Source organism: Podarcis melisellensis (genome assembly GCF_964234715.1).
Source record: "Podarcis melisellensis genome assembly, chromosome: 11".
NCBI classification, from domain to species: Eukaryota; Metazoa; Chordata; class Lepidosauria; order Squamata; family Lacertidae; genus Podarcis; species Podarcis melisellensis.
Window position 1 is genome coordinate 46,477,163 of NC_138543.1, and position 22,065 is coordinate 46,499,227.

At 43.4% G+C, this 22,065-nt stretch overlaps 1 protein-coding gene across 5 annotated transcripts in view; it reads left to right on the top strand.

The window, feature by feature from the left end:
• RANBP3L (RAN binding protein 3 like) overlaps positions 1-19,028 on the top strand; it is a 50,721-nt gene extending 31,693 nt beyond the window's left edge. The window contains exons 15-16 of one of the 5 annotated variants that reach the window (XR_014172704.1): positions 3,295-3,448; positions 17,748-19,028. Coding sequence is in view for 4 of the 5 variants with exons in the window: in XM_081929811.1 (XP_081785937.1) it covers positions 17,748-17,791 (44 nt within the window). In the remaining variant the exon portion in view is untranslated. The remainder of the gene's footprint in view (positions 1-3,294; positions 3,449-17,747) is intronic. The other 4 variants (XM_081929811.1, XM_081929809.1, XM_081929812.1 and 1 more) reach the window with 4 other exon arrangements.
• Positions 19,029-22,065: the final 3,037 nt, after the last annotated feature.

Below are 22,065 nucleotides of genomic sequence, written 5' to 3' on the forward strand. Positions count from 1 at the left end.
CTACCTGAGGCTTCTTTGCATAGGCCACTGTTGAAGGTTTCCCACCATCTGCCATTTCCTTTCCTTGAGTGAACATTCCACCTGTCCTTGACCTTAAGCTCTTTTTTTAGTCGAATTCATAGCCCACCTTTCTGATCTGCCTCTACCCTGAACTCCTTTTCCATCATCACTTCCTGCTTGGATAGACTATCTGAGGATGACTCCTTCATAGCTGTCAACGTTTCCCTTTTTTAAAGGGAAATTCCCTTATTCCGAATAGGATTCCTCGCAAGAAAAGGGAAAAGTTGACAGCTATGGACTCCTTTCAACTCTGCCTCTGGTTCTCGCTCCTATTGGTTTCTGAAAGGGAAACAAACCACCATGTCCGCAGGTCCTTTCATGGAGAAGTAGGGATGGAAGGATCTGTCCATTTACTGTATTTTTCGCCCTATAGGACGCACCAGCCCATAGGACGCACCTAGGTTTTTTTTGGGGGGGGATAAAGAAAAAAAATTTATCCCCCCCCCCAGCCACGGCTTCAGTGCGCCCCGCGCTCCGGGCAGCAGGCTGCTATCTGCAGCCTAGGGAGCCCTGCGGGAAGTCCCGTGGGCTCCCCAGGCTTGCTGATAGCTTCAGCGAAAGCCTGCATTCGCCCCATAGGACGCACACAGATTTCCCCTTCATTTTTGGAGGGGAAAAAGTGCGTCCTGTAGGGCGAAAAATACGGTATGTTCTCTCTGTTTCTAATTTTTCCACTCTTAAATTCACTTCTTCACATTTCTGCAGCAATTTGCAATTTTCAACTCCTCTTGGAAATTCTTCAACATTTTAGTGTCAATTTCTCCTGACAAAGACACTTTTGTATGCAGATTTGACTATTATACACATTTTTGCAAGCATTCCCATGAGGGCACATAACTCAGTGGTAGGGCATCTGCGTTGCATGCAGAAGGTCCCAGGTCCAGTCCCTCACATATCCATGCAGGGCTAAGAAAGACTCATTGCCTGAAGAACTGGGGAGCTTCTTCCCAGGCAGTGTGGACAATTCTGAGCCATACGGGCCCATTATCTGACTCTGCACACAACAACTTCCTACGTTCCTAAGATAAAACCTAGTTTTTGTCAACGTGAATAGTGTCTGCTGAATGGTTACCATGATTGGATGGTCTTCATAGTTCTCTGGGTGCAGCCAAATGTTACATCAGACATGTGGCTACCACCAAATGTAGCAACTCCTCCTTCATTTTTCCATGTAATGCCTTGTTGTTTAGTCATTTAGTTGTGTCCGACTCTTCGTGACCCCATGGGCCAGAGCACGCCAGGCACTCCTGTCTTCCACTGCCTCCCGCAGTTTGGTCAGACTCATGCTGGTAGCTTCAAGAACACTGTCCAACCATCTCATCCTCTGTCATCCCCTTCTCCTTGTGCCCTCCATCTTTCCCAACATCAGGGTCTTTTCCAGGGAGTCTTCTCTTCTCATGAGGTGGCCAAAGTATTGGAGCCTCAGCTTCAGCTTCTGTCCTTCCAGTGAGCACTCAGGGCTGATTTCCTTCAGAATGGAGAGGTTTGATCTTCTTGCAGTCAGTCCATGGGACTCTCAAAAGTCTCCTCCAGCACCATAATTCAAAAGCATCAATTCTTCGGCGATCAGCCTTCTTTATGGTCCAGCCCTCACTTCCATATATCACTACTGGGAAAACCATGGCTTTAACTATACGGACTATACTTTTCCATGTAATGCCTAGCAATACAAAATTTGTGACTTTCCTCATCATTCTTCCATTTCATTGACTGCTGCTGCTGCTCTGAGAATTTCAGAGCACATAATAATGCAGGTTTTGTATTGCTAAGTGTTACCAGAAGTGTGCTGGTTTCAGTAGCTGCTACACATCTGTTGTACTGCACCAAGTTGACCCCACTGATGCCACTCCCATTAATCTCATTCTGGTCCTCTTCCTATGTTTCTTTTTGGCGTCTGTTCAGCTTGTGAGGCATGTGCTTGCACTCAAGCCATAATCTCGCACCGTGTCTCTGGGGATTTGCACCCAAGAGGGTCCTAACATGCATTATTGTTGTGGGGCAATTTCCATTGGGTCTGATCCCCAAACACACCTGCAGTTCCTCAAAAGAGGAAGCAATGTGGGTCAAACGAATGATGTAGTTTTTGATGCTGATGTGGGAAAGAAGCACATTATTTAAATGGCTTGTGAGCAGTAGCTAAGAAACTGGGGAACAAATCCGGAAGTCCTTGTTTTGAATCTCATCTGTTCCATGAACTGACAAGGCCGCTCTCTCCTAATCTGCCGTATGGGGACAATAAGACTGACAGAGTTTGGGAAGGATTTCAACAAGATGATGCATGTACCGGTAAATGATTTCAACACATGAAAGCACTAAACAAATGTTAAGTAGAAGTAGTAGCCAGTGGCAGAGTGCATGCTCAGCTGAATCTGTGACCTCTCCAGTTAGAGGGGTCCTTGGTAGCAGGATAGGGAAAGACCACTCAGTATAAAAGGACAGCAAAAGACCATTTCATGTGACCACAACATGGTGTTGCTCATGCTCCAACAGGAGACAATATAAAAATTTGTGCTAGAGCAGAGAACTGAATAGGTGAAAAGAATGGAAGAGGAACTGACTATATCCAAAGATCCTGTCCACTGCGCACTGATTTTATGCTATTTTCTGAAGGAAAAATGCATATCTAATGGACACTCTCTTGGAAATAAGCCCTATTGATTACAGTGGAACTTACTTCCAAGTAAACATGCATAGGAGTGTGCTGAACCATTGCTTGTGTAAGGAGGGCACAAAAAGACCTGCGATAAACCTGAAGAACCAAACATTTTTAATTTTAGACTGTTATACTATATACAGCTCACTCTGCCCACCAAACAGCAACCGCTTCAGTCAGCATTCATGCAGAACCTCTCCCCTTCAACTTGTCTGTGTGACTTCCCAGAGGGAGATAATAAAAGGCTGGAATTTGTTTGCGAGTTGAAGGTACTCTCCAATCTATGTGCCGACTTGCAAGTTAAACAATCATGTTGACAAGCGAAGGCCTCTGACACAGATTTGGGAAAAACAGCTAAGGGTCAGTGGCCAGTGATAACTGAGGCCACAGTCCTTGAGGGACATCCAAACTGTGGTACATACAGTGTTCTTTTCATTGTGATGGACTTCACAGTGAGGTGTGTGTGTGTGTGTGTGTGTGTGTGTGTGTGTGTGAGTGTGGTGCATGAGAAAAATGAGTGAAGTTATATAAACCCTAACAATTCCCTGCAGCCAGTGAGTACAAATTCCTCTTCCATCCAGGTCCCAGAGATTGCTGACAACCCAGGCCCCATCTGTTATCAAGCAACCTTGGCAGGTCCTCTGACGGCCCCTGCTTTGTTTTATTTATCCTGACTATGTCCACCTCAGTCTGCTTATCTTTCATGCCAGCTGATCCTGTTGTAATACCATCAAGGTACGCAGCCCAACCTTTGCTGAGATTTCACTCCAAACACCATTTGCAAAATGTTTCCTGCTGCTCTAAAGTTGCCAGCTGTTGTTATGTTCTGTGTTTTCAGTAGATGCATGGCAGGTAGAAATCAGTGGGTGCAGTTTTTCCCATTAATGCATCTCAATGCCAGAAAAAAAGGCTCACTTGGTGATTCTGACTCTATTCATTAGAGATTTTTTTTAAAAAACCCTCTGTAGATAAAAAGAGGGGCAGTAGAGTCATCGAGTGTCACTCTTTCAACTCCACACATACTGTATCAGGGCAAGTTTACATGACTCTGATTTAATGTATGGTGTTCTTTTTGCAGTTTGAAAAGGGGCTAATAATAATAATTATTTTATTATTTATACCCCATCTATCTGGCTGGGTTTCTCCAGCCGCTCTGGGCAGCCTCCAATAGAACACTAAAAACAGAATAAAACTTCAAACATTAAAAACTGCCCTAAACAGGGCTGCCTTCAGATTTCTTCTAAAAGTCAGATAGTTGTTTATTTCCTTGACATCTGATGGGAAGGCATTCCACAGGGCGGGCACTACTACTGAGAAGGCCCTCTGCCTGGTTCCCTGTAACCTCACTTCCAGCAGTGAGGGAACTGCCAGAAGGCTCTTGGCGCTGGGGTGGGTGGAGATGCTTCCTTCAGGTATACTGGAAGAAATGGGTGGGTACTGCTTGAGCTTCTCTTCATTTTTACTCTTCCAGGCTGTTTACCCAGCTATTATGTTGTAAATAAAAATATGCCCTTTTCCCTTATGGGGTATCCAAGAGCCTATACAGAGTCCTTACATAGGTTCCCTATTGGTAGGAGAAAATAACAGAGGCCAACCAGAGAATATTGAGAAGCAAAGCAGCTAGTAAGCTTGATCTTTATTGATCTGTTGCAACAGGGTGCTCCCCTCACACGCAGGAGAGGAAGAGGACCCCGAACAATGCTGTGCAAGGGTTTATAAAGACTTTTGAAATTCCCATTCTGTAGATCAAGACCACCCCCAGAAACATTATGCATACATCACAGAAGGGGTGTAACCTAAGACCACCCCTCAGATACATCCCACCTACATCACAGAAATTTAAATGTTGTTTTTCTCCTGTTACAGTTTATCTCCTGTCTGGCAAGTTACTTGATTGGATTTCCTGGGGAGCCTGGCCATTCTTTTGTAGTGGTAAAATACTTATTTCCTGGGCCAGGTCACAGGCTCACACCTTGTATCTTAAATGTGTCCTTAAGACAGGATTTGTGAGGAAAGAGACAATGGGGAGACTTTTCCATTTTGACCATGCAGAGAAACATTTGCTCAGTTTAGGAATCAAAATGGTTCCAGGTTGGCTTTCCTGTGCTGATCTATGTACATGTGGTTATGAACGTTGCCATATATCTAAGACCATAAAATTCCTATCACATTATCCCCCCTTTGGGGCTAGAATTTTTCTTAAAAATTTTTGCCCCACAAATAATAACATCGTATGTTGTAAATGGATGCCTTTGTATAAATATATCATATAAAAATAACATATGTTGCATTTTGTTACTAAATTACTTGTGGCATTCTAGCTCTTGGGAGAAACATTTTCTCAGTAGTGGCTATGCTTTACATTTAGCAGGAAGGTCCACTACTGACTGAAAAATGCAGTTGGTGTTTTGTCCTTCACCATTTTTGTGTGTTTCTCAGGTGTCAAGCTAGCTCTTCTGTGGTCTCACACTGGCATAGTGCTACAGCAACACATCCTGTCTGTTGAATCCCCTCGGGGCTTTCATTTAACCATGTCGCCTGGCACTCACCATAGCTGCCACAGGTTTGGACATATCATGAGAGAGATGTCTTTGCCTTGGCCTTTCTATGGGATTTTATTTTATTGGCGTTGGTCTTGCACTCATGGAAAGTTGCTCACTTGCACTTAAAGGACCAAAAAGCTAATTGCAGCCTGGATACACTTGCCCAATTCAAACTGAGTCCAATTATAATTTATATATGCCCATGGTTCTCAACTTTTCAAACCAATCTGTTAAAAGAAAACCATTCTTAAAAAGGGCACTTGTCCAAATAAGTCAATTTAACTCTATAAGGGATCATTCCTGCTAAACCAAAGCATATACACTTTTCTTGTTATCTGGGCTTTCATGGATCCTGAAGCTTCTCCTTGGTAAAATTAAAATTCGGTAGAGAAGAGTAAGCACACAATTTGGTTGTCCAATTGAGATAAAAAAATGAGAGCAATTATGCGGAAAAAACCTTAAGATTCACTGTGTGCAATCTGGGGGAAATACTATATGAAAATGATATGCAGATGTTAGCAAAATAAAATAAAATAAATAATGTGTTGGAGATATAAACAAAGTGAAGGAACCTAATTCCACATATGGTGGACGTGTCCTCAAATAAATAAAATTTGAGACATGATCTACACCCATTTCCATTTGGCATTCTAATCAAAACATCCTAAATAATAATTAAGAGTGTTGCTTCAAAACTACCTGATAAAATATGGTTCCAAGAATAATACTTGGTTGTGGTTAGATTAATTTCACAGCTATACGGGAAATCCAAGATTAATAAATATATACAGAACAATTGCTACTTAAAGACAGTACTGAATCTGCAAGGGATACAGAGAAGTCATAGAAGGGATTCAAAATAGTTTTCTGGAACATTAAGAAAGTGACTGCAAAGAAAGAAAGAGTAAAAACACAATTTCTTTCTGGGAACTTCGTGTATAGAAAAAACAAAGCAGACAAGCAAATATGATCAGTTGACTTAATCTAAATATAGCCTGATCTATCGGAAAGCATGTAATATATGAGAATCCTCCATGAAAAAACTTGGGGTGTAAGGAATAAGACATTAAACATAAAAACAATTACACACAAAAATAGCCCCCCCCCTTGTGGAAATAACACACTGTCAGACACATTTCGACATTCCTACGTAATAACACATAATACAAAACAAACTAAATATCAGTTGCATATCTTGAGACAATTGTGATCTTTTACATATGTATCTTTTGAATCCTGGAGCACAGAGGCTTGAGGTTCAAGTGAAAAAAAAAATGTCCTTGCAATTCAACTCCACCCCCCTTTGTCAGCCCCACTCCCCCGTCAGTCTATATCCTTTGAAAGAGATAGCTGTGGGCATGTTGAAAACTCTGGTGTCTTTTGCAGGTCTTGTGATGGTGAAGAACTGAGTTGAGGGGTTGTTGCTGCTTTTTCATCATTGCACGTCTGTAGAAGTGATATCCTGCAAGGGGGCAGGGGTTTTTTGGGACTTAAGACAGATTTAGAAGAGGAAGGGGCAAAAGCCCCCCCAAATCTCCTTGAGTTAGCACGTTAAGCATTTTACTCATTTTAATATTATTATCACATTTTCATATAATTACTGTTATTATCTGCTAAGTGTGTTTGCTTTCCTTCACTTAGTTTTTGTTGTTGTTTTATCCTATTATTAAATAAAAAATTACTCCACATGTATAGAAAGAGAACTGTAAAAAAAAATACAACAAAGGTTAAAAAATAAAAAAGAAAGCCAAAAATTAGATTACCAGTCAGATGAAAACAGATTTGACACAAAGACATCAGATTTAGAAAAGAATTATTATTAAATAATACAAAGATATTATCAAAACCACACAGATTACTACTGGACTAAAAAATGGGAAAACAATGGAAAAAAGCTTAAAATTCAGCATGTGCTATCTGATAAGTAGAACTTGAAAATGACTTTCAACATGTGATGGACATGTCCCCAAAGTAAAACACACACACACACTGACCTATGAGGAACCAAAAATAAATAAATGCTAAGACACACAATTTTTAAGAAACCTGAAGTAACCTGTTTTGGCATTCTAACATCCCAAATGAAAATAAAAGAGTGTTTCTTGATGTGACAACATCGGCTAGAATGTTAATATCAAAATACTGGGAAATGACTTAATACCAAGAAAAAAATGAATGGCAATTTAAAGTTGTGCAAGTACCTTGAACTAGCCAAAATGATAGAATTAATAAGAAATGCTTAGGCAAAAGGTAAACAAATACCATTCCACAAACAATGTTTGGTTGTGCTTCGATTAATTTCATAGACATCATGAAAAAACTGATTAAATAAATGAAAACAGATTATTTGTAACTTAAAAGGGAAAATTATTTCATGTGAGAAGTCAGCCAGGAAATGCTGTTCCTAAAATGCATAGGCATACACACACACACACACACACAAAAAGAAAAAACTGTTATAAAATTTAAATCCCATTGGGGAGGCAAACTACTCAAGAGAGGAACTCACAGTGGGAGTGCTTTGATATTTACCTGTGAAAAGAATTTGGCATGTTAGATTTGAAACTTGGCAACCTCTTGATTAAGTAGCCCTTGGAGCAAAAGACACATTAAGGGTGATTTCCCTCAGTGGTTCCAAGTTTTACATAAGGAAATTTGGATAGGTTTCTCCCTGCAAGCACACGCTCTGCAAAACTCCTCTCCCCCCTTCCCCCTCCTTCCTCTCTCTCTCTCTTTTTTTTAAGCTGATCTAGCCTCTGTGCATGTGCAGAGTTCATGTCTCAGCAAACCTTTTATACTATTGAAAATGTTGCATCTTTTGGCTAAATTAGAATTTGAATAAGGGAAGGGAAGGGTAAGGAGTAGATTTTAAAAATAGGGTTAGATTTTAAAACAAAAAAGAGAAACTCAGCAATTTAAGTATTCACCAAAGCTAGCAATTCCAGCCCAAGCAAAGTGACTGCTTCCTTTATGTACAGGAAAGGGCTAATATCCCTCTGGCCATTCGCGGAACAATCTGCCACGCCCTTACATTCTCAGTCATTTCAGCCTTACCATTTGCAGACAAAATCTTCTGCCCTTTATTTACAGGTATGGTCAAGGCGCATTCTACCTGATTATGTGAATTTGTATTGTGCTTAAACTTTGAGTAGACTTTTAAGTCTGATTTCTGTAAATGGACAAAATCATAAACACTGTAATCACTCAAATGTCTGATATCACCAGTTCTGCTTCAAAACATCACGGCTTTCACCTCTCACCTTTAAAAAACAAAGAGCAAATCTGGGCTAAATTTCAACTCATCAGCCACAAATTGGGAAAGTTGAAAGGGACCTGGGGTCATTTAGTCCAACCCTAAAATACAGGGTTCATGGCAAGATTTGTACTACCAGAAACACGCACATACTTATGTACACAGACACAACTGGGGAAGAGACCACAAGCCATGTGCCTATCACAAGCCATGCGCCTATCATGTACTAAGGAAGAGGAAAATAAAAAGTACCCAATTTTATACAGAACCCTTTTATCAGATCTTGAAATTAGTTTGAGTTTACTTCCTTAGACTAAAGAGTACATTTTTCCTAAGATAGGGGGAGGATCTCTTATAAAGCATAGTTAAAACAGCCATAGATTTGATTTAAAAGGAATATAAATTGACAATTTTTCCTGAACTTGCATAGGAATAGTAAGCCTAATCTATGCCCCCCCCCCTTTTGCAGTTTCCTTTAAAGGAAGCTTACTCGGGAGTAAATTTGCCTGGCACAGAAGTAAGAAGAAAAAAAACCCTGAAAGAGACAGAATGAAACAAGGGGGGGGGCATTTTCTAAGAAAAGAGGCCAGGAAGTGTTATAGAGACTGATATCAGGAGCCTTACAATAACTCTTCTGTCCAACCAAATTAAAGTTAAAACTGGACTCCGATATTTTTCAGACCATATTGTCAGTCATATGCTTAAGGAAATACAGACACTGCATTTTAGCTTGAGAGAGCAATTGTGCTCAACTAGGCTTTTTGCAGCAGAAACATTAGGTTAACTTCACATTCCAAAATAGACTGGAACACAGGTGTACTCACAAACTCAAAAGTTACAACAAAACATTTACCATTAGACTTAAAATCACCCTCCTCACTTAAACTAGAGGAAGGAGGTGGGGTAATCCTCCTTTCAGAACACAAGTAGCACGTATACAGTGGTGCCCCGCAAGACGAATGCCTCGCAAGACGAAAAACCCGCAAGACGAAAGGGTTTTTCGGGTTTTGCGACGCTTCGCTAGACGATTTTCCCTATGGGCTTGCATCGCAAGACGAAAGCCCATAGGGAAATCTCGGGGACCTTTTTTTAAATGCTGGCGGTGGGGAGCAAAGCCTTTTTCCCCCCTCCGGACTTCAGAAGAGGTCCAGGAAGGCCGGCGGGGGCGAAAGGCTTTGCTCCCCACCGCCAGCATTTTAAAAGCGGTCCGGGATAGCAGGGAAGCGCTTCCCGCTATCCTGGACGGCTTTTGAAGGCAGGCAGGGGGGGCAAAGACTTTTGCCCCCCCGCCCGCCTTGGGAAGAGGTCCTGGACCTCTTCCCAAGGCGGGCGGGGGGCAAAAGTCTTTGCCCCCCCTGCCTGCCTAACCGGGGGCTTTTAAATCGCCCCGGGACTGTCCGGGGCGATTTAAAAGCCCCCGGACGGCTTTTGAAGCCTCCCCCCGCCGCCCGGCATCGGGGCATCGTCCCGATGCCGGGCGACGGGGCGGGAAAGCCTCCCCCCGCCGCCCGGCATCGGAACCATGTCCCGATGCCGGGCGACGGGGCGGGAAAGCCTCCCCCCGCCGCCCGGCATCGGAACGATGTCCCGAAGCCGGGCGGCCGGGCGGGAAAGCCTCCCCCCGCCGCCCGGCTTCGGGGCATCGTCCCGATGCCGGGCGGTGGGGCAGGAACGCCTCCCCCAGCCGCCCGGCATCGGAACGATGTCCCGAAGCCGGGCGGCCGGGCGGGAAAGCCTCCCCCCGCCGCCCGGCTTCGGGGCATCGTCCCGATGCCGGGCGGTGGGGCAGGAACGCCTCCCCCAGCCGCCCGGCTTCGGGGCATCGTCCCGATGCCGGGCGGTGGGGCAGGAACGCCTCCCCCAGCCGCCCGGCTTCGGGGCATCGTCCCGATGCCGGGCGGTGGGGCAGGAACGCCTCCCCCAGCCGCCCGGCTTCGGGGCATCGTCCCGATGCCGGGCGGTGGGGCAGGAACGCCTCCCCCAGCCGCCCGGCATCGGAACGATGTCCCGAAGCCGGGCGGCCGGGCGAGAAAGCCTCCCCCCGCCGCCCGGCATCGGAACGATGTCCCGAAGCCGAGCGGCGGGGCGAGAAAGCCTTTGTCCCCCCTGCCTGCCTTCCCAGGGGCTTTTAAATCGCCCCGGACAGCGGAGAAGTCCTCCGCTGTCCCGGGTGATTTTAAAATGCCGCCCGCCAGAAGAGGTCGGGGGAAGGCGTTTTCCATAGGAACGCATTAATTGATTTTCAATGCATTCCTATGGAAAACCGTGCATCGCAAGACGAAAAACTCGCAAGACGAAGAGACTTGCGGAACGAATTAATTTCGTCTTGCGAGGCACCACTGTACAGGATTTTACCACGTGGGAGGAAAACTCTCTTTTGGAGCCTCTCTCAAATAACAAACATTTGCACACTTCATTCTCCATTTTGTCTTGTTTAAGATTGATAAGGCCCAACATAGCTTTCTTACGATTTAGAATTTGGAGCAAGCTTGCATTTTTATTTTAGATGGCACATTTAAGATAAGCAGCTGCTGGATGTTACCTAAGTACAATTTAAACACAGAAAAAACGTTTCTTAAACACAAATTGAAGGGGACTGTCAGAGTCCAGGCCGGAAATAAGCACCACTAGGCTTCTTTCCCATCAGGAGTCTGCAGGTTCATTTCTTTTGATTGAGGTGCACCCATTTTAAGAATTTTAATAGTGCTAGCTTTTACTTTTATACTGCAGCCGGGGTTTTATCCCCACTTTTCAGGAAACACAATAAATAACCCACAGTACACTCAATTTGGACAACTCCGAGAATTAGTACTGTGACACACCGCCGTTCGTCTGGCCTGACTTACTAGGCTGGTACAGCTGTTGGCCTTTCCTGGCTACTAAGCTAACAGTGCGGTCAGCGATCTCAAACCCCCCTTTGGTCATTTCTCAGCCAGGGAGCCCACAGCAACCTCCTGCCTCTTACAATCTAACCTGAGAGTTCCCTACTGGACGCTTGCGTAGCGCAGTGCCAGATTGGGACTCAGAAATGACAAAGAAGGAAAGGAATCAGGTGCCCTTGCTTTCTCTGCTCACAGGTCATCTCTAACAAAGATCGCCATGGTAGAGGTGCGGCTGCACCTGGGAGTTATAGTTTTCAGTACAGAAGAAAAAGCACAACCTTTTTCTGGGCAAAACTCCGAAGGAATAGGTCGGCATATAGACTGTAGAAGGGAAATGAAAGAAGTCACACACAACTTTTGCCTGGGCATACTCCGAAGGGCTAGGGCTGGTGTTGAGATCAAGGGGACAGAAAGGAGGAGAAGGCAATTTTTAGATGAGGAAAAAAGTAGAAATTTTAGATTTGAAGGGAAAAGGAAGAGTTAAAGAATTTTGGTTGCTGTGGTTTAGAGAACCCAACCCACTACCCGTGTTTCCTACTTAATACTCACTTCCGCATGCGCTGTTCCTGGTGATCCCACGATCTCTTGACTGGTTGTTTAAGGCCGGCCTGATCAAGCGTTGCTTCCTCTGGTTAGCCCCGCTGAACCTCCAGTTATTTCCAGACCCTGGGATCGATGGAAGACTGGCTATTCCTCCTGGCAAACTGCCTGGTGCGCGCTGGATAACCAGTCCTTCCTCGCTTCCAGAATCCGGGTAACCAAAAGTCCCTTCGTGCGTGGTCGCCATCTGTTGTAAATAAAAATATGCCCTTTTCCCTTATGGGGTATCCAAGAGCCTATACAGAGTCCTTACATAGGTTCCCTATTGGTAGGAGAAAATAACAGAGGCCAACCAGAGAATATTGAGAAGCAAAGCAGCTAGTAAGCTTGATCTTTATTGATCTGTTGCAACAGGGTGCTCCCCTCACACGCAGGAGAGGAAGAGGACCCCGAACAATGCTGTGCAAGGGTTTATAAAGACTTTTGAAATTCCCATTCTGTAGATCAAGACCACCCCCAGAAACATTATGCATACATCACAGAAGGGGTGTAACCTAAGACCACCCCTCAGATACATCCCACCTACATCACAGAAATTTAAATGTTGTTTTTCTCCTGTTACAGTTTATCTCCTGTCTGGCAAGTTACTTGATTGGATTTCCTGGGGAGCCTGGCCATTCTTTTGTAGTGGTAAAATACTTATTTCCTGGGCCAGGTCACAGGCTCACACCTTGTATCTTAAATGTGTCCTTAAGACAGGATTTGTGAGGAAAGAGACAATGGGGAGACTTTTCCATTTTGACCATGCAGAGAAACATTTGCTCAGTTTAGGAATCAAAATGGTTCCAGGTTGGCTTTCCTGTGCTGATCTATGTACATGTGGTTATGAACGTTGCCATATATCTAAGACCATAAAATTCCTATCACAATTACATGCCTGTAATGCCTTTGGAAGACAGCTCTGTATTTTCCCAGACTTTATTCAGGCACATGCTATGTTAGCCAAAATGGATAAGTTGTTTGGGAATTTTTGTCCAACTTCCAGAGGGGCAGTTGTGTTAGGCTGTTGCCTCAAAAATGGCAAGAGTGCTGAGACACCTAAAAAGCTAATCAGATATCTTGGGAAATAAGCTTTTGTAGAATGAAGCCAAAATACTAAATAGAAAGCAAGTGTGCAACAGTGGATACAATATTGTACTAGGATTGCAGCGACCCAGATTCAAATCTCCACACAGCCACGAAATTTATTGGGTGGTGCTGGGCTAGTCAATGTTGCTCAGACTAACCAACAACCTAAAATTAATTTGATGATAAAATCGTTGGGGTAGCTGGGGGCAGAGAAACCCATACATGAGTATGGGGAAATGAGCATGTAAGAAACAAAATAAATATGTACACGATAAGCACAGTGAGCATACACAGCAGTAATCATCCTACCTTTGCTGTTCTTTCTTAACAGCTGTAGTGGGAAAGCCAACCATTGTCTGGCTTGGGTCCTGAACAAATAGAACCAAATGTATCCATAAATTCTAGTTTAGCAATTTCATGCAGGATGTGTCGCTTTGAAGTTCCTTCACTAGATAATATGACCTGCTGGCTAGCAGCAGAATATCCTGGGAGACTAAATATTCCCACCCTGGCTTCTTATAGAAGTCATTTTTATTGTAGAGAATGACTTGCAGATGGAAGAATGGCATTGTTTGCAAGTGAAAGCATATATCACATTGAGGAGTAAGCCAGTGAATGAGTTCTGAGGATGCCTCTCATATTGATGTCTCATAATTGTACATCTGAGTGGAAACATTAGTGCAGTAAGGGCTATTTTCTAAGTTTGTGGACCACCACATTTTCTTTTGGTTTATAGCTAAAAGAAGCACCACATGAGATGATAATTGAAATCCTTCCAAATTAAAACTCAGCTCCTTGGCTACGATCTGCCGAAGCTATCTGTGTGTATATTTGGGATTGTTTTTGTTCGTGAACAAAAAGAGTCAGGGTTTTCTCTAAGGTTTCCACAGCAGCTGCTTGTGCTGCTGTCAAGGCAAGCTGTTTCATTTTAAAATTAAACAGAAAAAGCCCCTTCCTCTTCAGCATGTGGCAGGAAACTTCAAAGAAAGCTCTTACTCTTTTTTTTCTTGATTAAAGTGCTTTGGGCACACCTGAAAGGGCACAAACAACCACTACTGATCTAAAAGTTATACAGAGAGAGAGAGAGAGAGAGAGAAAGAGAGAGAGAGAGAGAGAGAGAGAGAGAGAGAGAGAGGTAAGAGATGAATGAAGTCTTTGAAAAACTGGCAGGCGAGAATGCTCAACATGCTTCGAGCGCTCTGAATTCCTCTTCGCTTTGTCTCAAGAGTTCCTTTGTTCCAGTCTGGAAAATTTGCCTGTTTACAAGCCCCAACAGTCTATACTCCTGCTCATTGCTCCATTCACAAAGATACACTATTATTGTCCTTGATTATATCCGGATCTTGTTTTATGTTATATATCTGTAGGTTATACACAAGGGAGATCTGCAACAAAATTGTTGCAGTGTGAAATTCTCCTGTTCAAGATACTCCTGGTTTTCCATTTTTCGCCCCCTCCTCCTGGCCAGTCTGCATTCCACATCCATTCAGCATGCTCAACCATTATTGGGTTGTTTGGCTCTTACACCCCAGGGTTTTTTCCAACATTTTGTACCATTATATAATTTTGGTTTCCCTTGAGCTTGCTGAAATATCCCTTTTGTGTATGGATGGTCCTGTTTAGGCTACTTAAGGGCCAGCATACAGAGAACTATTATTACAATAATAGAATTATAGAGCTGCAGTGCTAACGCGGGTGGCGCTGTGGGTTAAACCACAGAGCCTAGAACTTGCCAATCAGAACGTTGGCGGTTCGAATCCCCATGACAGGGTGAGCTCCCATTGCTCAGTCCCTGCTCCTGCCAACCTAGCAGTTCGAAAGCACATCGAAGTGCAGGTAGATAAATAGGTACCGCTCCGGCGGGAAGGTAAACGGCATTTCTGTGCACTGCTCTGGTTCACCAGAAGTGGCTTAGTCATGCTGGCCACGTGACCCGGAAGCTGTACGCCGGCTCCCTCGGCCAATAAAGCGAGATGAGCGCCGCAACCCCAGAGTCGGCCACAACTGGACCTAATGGTCAGGGGTCCCTTTACCTTACTTAGTGCTGAAAGGGACCACAAGGGTCATCTAGACCAACCCCCTGCAATGCAGGAATCTTTTATGCCAAGTGAATAATAATTGTGCGTAAAAATGCAACTATAACATGAATCATAATAGGCCACTGATACAACTGAAAACAAAGTTGTTCTGTGAGCATAGCAGCAGATGTGTGAACATGAAACCCTGTGGCTGCAGCTGATAACTACTGAGATTTTAAAAAGTTCTGGTACCTGGGAGGCTCTAATATTATTATTAGTTGTTATTATTATTAATTTATTTGTACCCCGCCCATTCGGCTGGGTTTCCCCAGCCACTCTGGGCGGCTTCCAACAAAGATTAAAAATACATTAAAATGTCACACATTAAAATCTTCCCTAAACTTCCCTGATGATGACATCCAGGGACTCAGGTCTATGGTGGAGCCAGGGAATGAAACCCTGTTGTTTCAGGCAGGACTGTGCCAGAGTTCTGCCATTTCTGGCACCGCCCCCTTTCTTTTCTGGCAACTAGCAAAATCCCAGCCAGGCCTCTTTCTTCTTATTGGTTGGCAGCCTTATTTCTGATGCCAGTCAAACTAAAGTTGCAATCCTATGCACACAGTGCATAGTAAAAATGTATGGAATTGAGCCACTTTTAAATTAATGGTGGAAGTGAGTTGTTAATCTGGTGAACTGGGTTCAATTCCCTGCTCCTCCACCTGCAGCTGCTGGGTGACCTTGGGCTAGTTACACTTCTCTGAGGTCTCTCAGCCTCACTCACCTCACAGAGTGTTTGTTGTGGGGGAGGAAGGGAAAGGAGAATGTTAGCCGCTTTGAGACTCCTTCGGGTATTGATAAAGCGGAATATCAAATCCAAAGTCCCCCTCCTCTTCTTCTGGTGGAGACTTGGCTGCAAAGGTTGCAAAATAGAGAAAAGGATAAATAATAAATAGTTTTATTAAATAGATAGCTTCAACTGGGCTGCACTGTGATATGCAGGAAAGTTCCATTAATCTGAAAATAGTCATGTATAACAGTTTCTGTATGCAGACCAATGAAAAGCTTATCTATATTTCCCCTCCCCCCCCCCCATTGCTAGGTTCCCACAGGGAAAAAATAACCAGAGCAATGCGCTTGTTTATGAAACACTCTTCCTGAAAAGCATAATCAGTAACCCCACACTTCATGTAAGGCTGATGGCATTAAAGAAAAAGAAAATTCCTTGCAGATAAATGACTACTTGCACTTCATTTTTCTTTATGTCCTGATTTCGACCTAAGTTATGCTCAGAGTAGATCCACTGAAGCAATGGACTCAAGGTAGCATTTTATTTCAGTGAATCTACTCTGAGAATGACGTGGTTGGAAACTTTCCCTTCCACGAAACGTTGGCATCAGTTGAAACATCTTATTAGATATAGACATACTCTATGCAATTCTATTTGCTTTCTTTCAATAAATCAACCCCTTAGGCTGTGCTAAAGATGATTAATCAGTTCATCCTTCAAAATGAGCTTTCCTTCACTGGAACATAAGAAGAACCCTAATGAATCAAAACAAGTCCCATCTAGCTAAGCATCCTGTTATCATAGTGGCCAACCAGAGGCCCATGGGAAATCCACAAGCCAACCCTGAGTGCAATTTCACTTGTGATTCCCAGGAGGTGGTATTTTTCAGGAGTATATTGCTTACAACACTGCAGGTGGTACACAGCCCCCTTTGGCTAGTCGCCAATAATAGCCTTATCCTTCATTGATTTATCTAACCTCATTTTTAAAGCCATCCAAGTTTGTAAAGATCACAACATCTTGAGGAAGTGAACTTCGTAGCTGTTTATTTGCATGTTTATTGCATTGTTGGAAATGTATGTCACAAGTTATGAATAAGTTCTCTTCATAGTTTTGGGAATGACGCCATTTGTCCATTTTTTAAAAATATAAATAAGAAAACCATCAATCTTCAATTGCTTTTTTACATTTCAGTCATGCCCACTTTAACAAGTGGCTCCTGAAGGGTTGACCATGAGTCAGTGTGACTCGATAGATAGATAGATAGATAGATAGATAGATAGATAGATAGATAGATAGATATCACCATGTTCTGCACAAATTAATTACAGTGGTACCTCGGGTTAAGTACTTAATTCGTTCCGGAGGTCCGTTCTTAACCTGAAACTGTTCTTAACCTGAAGCACCACTTTAGCTAATGGGGCCTCCTCCTGCTGCAGCAGGAGCACGATTTCTGTTCTTATCCTGAAACAAAGTTCTTAACCTGAAGCACTATTCTGGGTTAGCGGAGTCTGTAACCTGAAGCGTATGTAACCTGAAGCGTATGTAACCTGAGGTACCACTGTATTTTCTCTCAACGGCTGAGGTCGGGAAGAACCTGTTCTCATAGGAAAAAGCTGATTGTGTACATTCCAAGCCACATTCCAAACCACTGTGGGGATGGTTTGGTTTAAAGAAACAATCTCTGCAGATTATTTTGGTACTTGTGGTTATCTTGAGATTACCCCCCAGTGTACTTGTCCTCCTCTCTCGTGAATCAGTGGTGCTGTTTGGGTTGTGTAAGCACAAGCTCCAGAAGTCTCCAAGTGATATTAGCACATATAGATGATGTGGTACCAATCGCTTACCATGGAAGTAACCAATCGCTTTCCATTCTTCTCCAGATCATTCTCAGTGGATTCGCCGACAGCCTGTGGTCTGTTCGTGACAACTTGCTACCTCCAATCAAAGTAAAAAAACAACCCATAAACTTCTTTTTAAAAAGAAAAAATAACCTAGAAGTTCTTACGACATCAGCCTGTGAGGAAATTCTGCACACTTTATATGACTAAGGGGCAAAAACTTTTCAGGGTTGACTTAGCACACAGAGGATACATGAAACAAGCACTTTATGGGTTCCAGTCGTCCTTCCTTTTGCTTATACAGGAATTAGAGAATGGCCCCAGCTCTTTTAAGAATTTTTTAAATAAAAAGACTTCAGTTTTTTGAACAAATGATCTTTAAGGACAATGTAGAAGAAAAAGAGAATCCTAATTGAAGTTCTTTCATCATATTGATGGAATCCATCATTTATCCATGAACTACTGACTGCGTTAATTCCACACAGATTTATCTACACAATGACTGTCCACAAAAATCTATTATGAGTACAGCTATATAATAAATATTTTTCTTAGCAGTCACAGCATAGCATTCAGCAGCTGGCATTTGTGCGAAGCTTTTGGCATGGTAAGCTATTTTAGGGAACTTTCCCGATCCAGAAAAATAGAGTATGAATGTAGAAATAGTTGTTTGCAATTGGTTGTGCTATATGCACAAAGCTGGTATGTGTGTAGGGGGGGGCATGGGGACGGGGGATGCATTCAGCAACCTAGTAATGTATGCACAAAAACAAACCACCTATTCCATAGGGATCCCCCATGTAACCAAGACTTTTGCTCTGGGAACTTTTTTTTTAAACTAGGGAGGATAGCAGCCTATTCTGGAATGGGCCAAAAATCTCTAAAATAACTTTGTATTAATGAAAAGGAACTAATCAGAGCACTGGATTATGCTACAAGTTTGCAAATTAGCCAGCAACAATTAAGCAACAGTTCACTTAATAGCCATTTTGTTTCCTTAGCTATGTAACCATATCTTGCATGCCATGGATTAAAAATGTAAGAAGAGCCGTACAGAATCAGGCCAAAGACCTCTCTAGCCATCCTATCTATCTTGCTTCCCACAACAGCCAATCAGATGCCTATGGAAAGCCCATAAGCAGTATATAAGCACAATAAACTCCTGTTGTTATTCTCTGGCAAGTGGTGTGCACCCTTGTTCAGTCATAAGGCTAAACTGATGGTTTATTAAGATGTGGCGCTGGGGACACGGGTGGCGCTGTGGGTTAAACCACAGAGCCTAGGACTTGCCGATCAGAAGGTCGGCGGTTCAAATCCCTGTGATGGGGTGAGCTCCCGTTGCTCAGTCCCTGCTCCTGCCAACGTAGCAATTCGAAAGCACGTCAAAGTGCAAGTAGATAAATAGGTACCACTCCGGCGGGAAGCTAAACGGCGCTTCCCTGCGCTGCTCTGGTTCGCCAGAAGCGGCTTAGTCATGCTGGCCACATGACTGAGAAGCTGTACGCCGGCTCCCTCGGCCAATAAAGTGAGATGAGCGCCGCAACACCAGAGTCAGTCACGACTGGACCTAATGGTCAGGGGTCCCTTTACCTTTACCTTAGTGTTATGTGCGAACCATGTCTTACACCTGAATCTATGGCTTGTTGTTGGCTTGTGAACCTTGGTTTAACCTTGGGACACTGGTGGCGCTGTGGGTAAAACCTCAGTGGCTAGGACTTGCTGATCATATGGTTGGCGGTTCAAATCCCCGCGGCGGGGTGAGCTCCCGTCGTTTGGTCCCAGCTCCTGCCCACCTAGCAGTTTGAAGTAGATAAATAGTGCAAGTAGTGCAAGTAGATAAATAGGTACTGCTTTATAGCGGGAAGGTAAACAGCGTTTCCGTGCGTTGCGCTGGTGCTGGCTCGCCAGCTGCAGCTTCGTCACGCTGGCCACGGGACCCGGAAGTGTCTTTGGACGGTGCCGGCTCACGGCCTCTAGAGCGAGATGAGCACGCAACCCTAGAGTTGGACAGGACTGGCCTGTACGGGCAGGGATACCTTTACCTTTATGTTACATGGGAACAGCACCCTTCCTTAACCATGGTTTGTTTAACCGTCTCAGGTGCTCACCAAACTATAAAGGCAGGAGACAACAGCAGCTGGAAATGAAAAGCATCTGTGGTTGACGCATGGTAAACTCGTGGTTTGTTAAAACAAACTATGGTTTAGTATTATATACCAACCATGCCAATCACTTGCTTCCTTCAATCCTGGAGACAGCATATAGCAATCATGACTAGTGGCCATTTTATAGCCTTTTCCATCCTCTTTGTAAATCCATTTAAACTGGTTGCCATCACCACATCTTGCAGTAGTCAGTTCCATAGTTTAACTATGTGCTTTATGAAGAATTACTTCCTCTTCTCTGTCCTGAATCTCCCACCATTCAGCTTCATTGGATGATTCTGAGTTTTCATATTATTAGAGGGAGAAAATATTTTGTGTGTTTTTTCCATGCCATGCATAACCATACACACTTTATACCTCATGCCCCACACCCCGGATTTGCCTTTTTCTCATCCAAAAAGCCCCAGATGTTGTAACCTTTTCTCACAGAGCAGAGGCCAGATTTTGCATAAATACCATTTTCTGAAAATCATACGTCAAGCTTTCAAAACCAGCAAGAAACGAGACAGAAGTGTTTGCCAACGCCCCTATTTGCCATCATTAGATATGTAGACAGTTAAATATTTTTCCAATGCAAAGAAACACATCAAAAATGCTTCTGAAATCCTGCTGAAAACTTTGCCTGGTGTGAGGGATATCCTGCTGCCAAAGGTAAAAGCTTCATCATTAACTACATGAACACTTAAAAGCTAGTTTTTGTTTGCAAAGGCTGTATCTGTCAGCCTAGCAGATGCAACAGTCCAAAGAGTATTTCCAAAGCTCGTATTGGTATCCATAATTCCACAAGTTGCTGTGTGTTTTTGGAAGAAATATGTTCAGGGCTATGCTCTTTGTGTTTCCAAATGAGCCATGGTTTTCCTGGTCATCTGCATTTCCTGTTTGTGGACACCTTTCATATATAAAGTGCTTCATGCATTGCAACCCTTCTCCTCTTGACTTGGAAGCAGATCCCACTGTGTTCGTTAAATGTGTTCAGGATTGCAACCCCAATATCATCCATGCTGTATGAGGAATTGAGGCTGCTATTAATAGGAATGTAAGATGCGTGCAAGCTGGTTATGGGTGCCACAGTCATGCTTCCCAGCCACTGGGATAGCTCAGTTGGTAGAGCATGTGACTCTTAATCTCAGGGTTGTGGGTTTGAGCCCCACATTGGGCAAAAGATTCCTGCATCACACGGGGTTAGACTAGAAGACCCATGCGTTGCCTTCAAACTCTACAATTCTATGATTCTGTGATTCTACCCACTGATATATATAGATTTTCTCCAAATAGGAACAGGGGAAGCCTCCTTAGAAATAGCCTGTGGCACTGGAAGTAGTACACAACCATGAATCACAATTAGTTATCGTCAACAACCCTATCTTCCATGAAATTTTAAGCCATCTAAGTTGGGTGACCATCCCTTAAGAACATAGAACAGCCTCTTGGCAGTGGTCCATCTACTCCTGCATCCTGTTCTCACAGTGGCCAACCAGATGCCTATGAGAAACCCACAAACAGGACCCGAGCAGAAGAGCATTGTCTCCAACTGCGTTCTCCAGCAAAATCACTACATCTTGTGGCAGTAAGTTCCATAGTTCAACTATATGCAATCCTATTACAAATAAGAAAGTGGCCTGAATCCAGACAATGGGTGTCCACCTCAGAAAGACTACAATGTTTGCTTCACACTTTAGTTATCCTAAATCCATCTTCCCTGCTAGCCTCTCGTCTTGGATAATTTGCTCTAGGCATCCTGTATAAAAAGGACAAGTGGCTCATGCAACTGTTAGGGGAAAATCAGAAGAGCCTGATGTTAGGTGCACAGGAGCAAAGCCCTTGAACCATCTATGGGTCTTGAGTCCTATACAGCCTTGTCAGGTGCCAACACAACCCATACATCTTACAGTGAGTGATTTGCTCAAGAATAACTAGCAAATTCATAACCCAGCTCTGCCACAACCAGCTCACTCCACTATATTATATAGACACAATCAGTTAATTTTGTTGAACTCTTCTCGATAACTTTTAGAAAGGGGGGTGGGTTGTCAGAAAAGATGCTTCTGCACACCATGAGTGATACTTTCTTCATCAAACATTACTTTTCAAACATAACATTTTCTCACTGAAGCTTACTAATAAATCAGTGTAGGTTAACACTGAATAATCTACTTGTACTGGTTGCAGAGGAATGCATGTATTTTAATACTTGC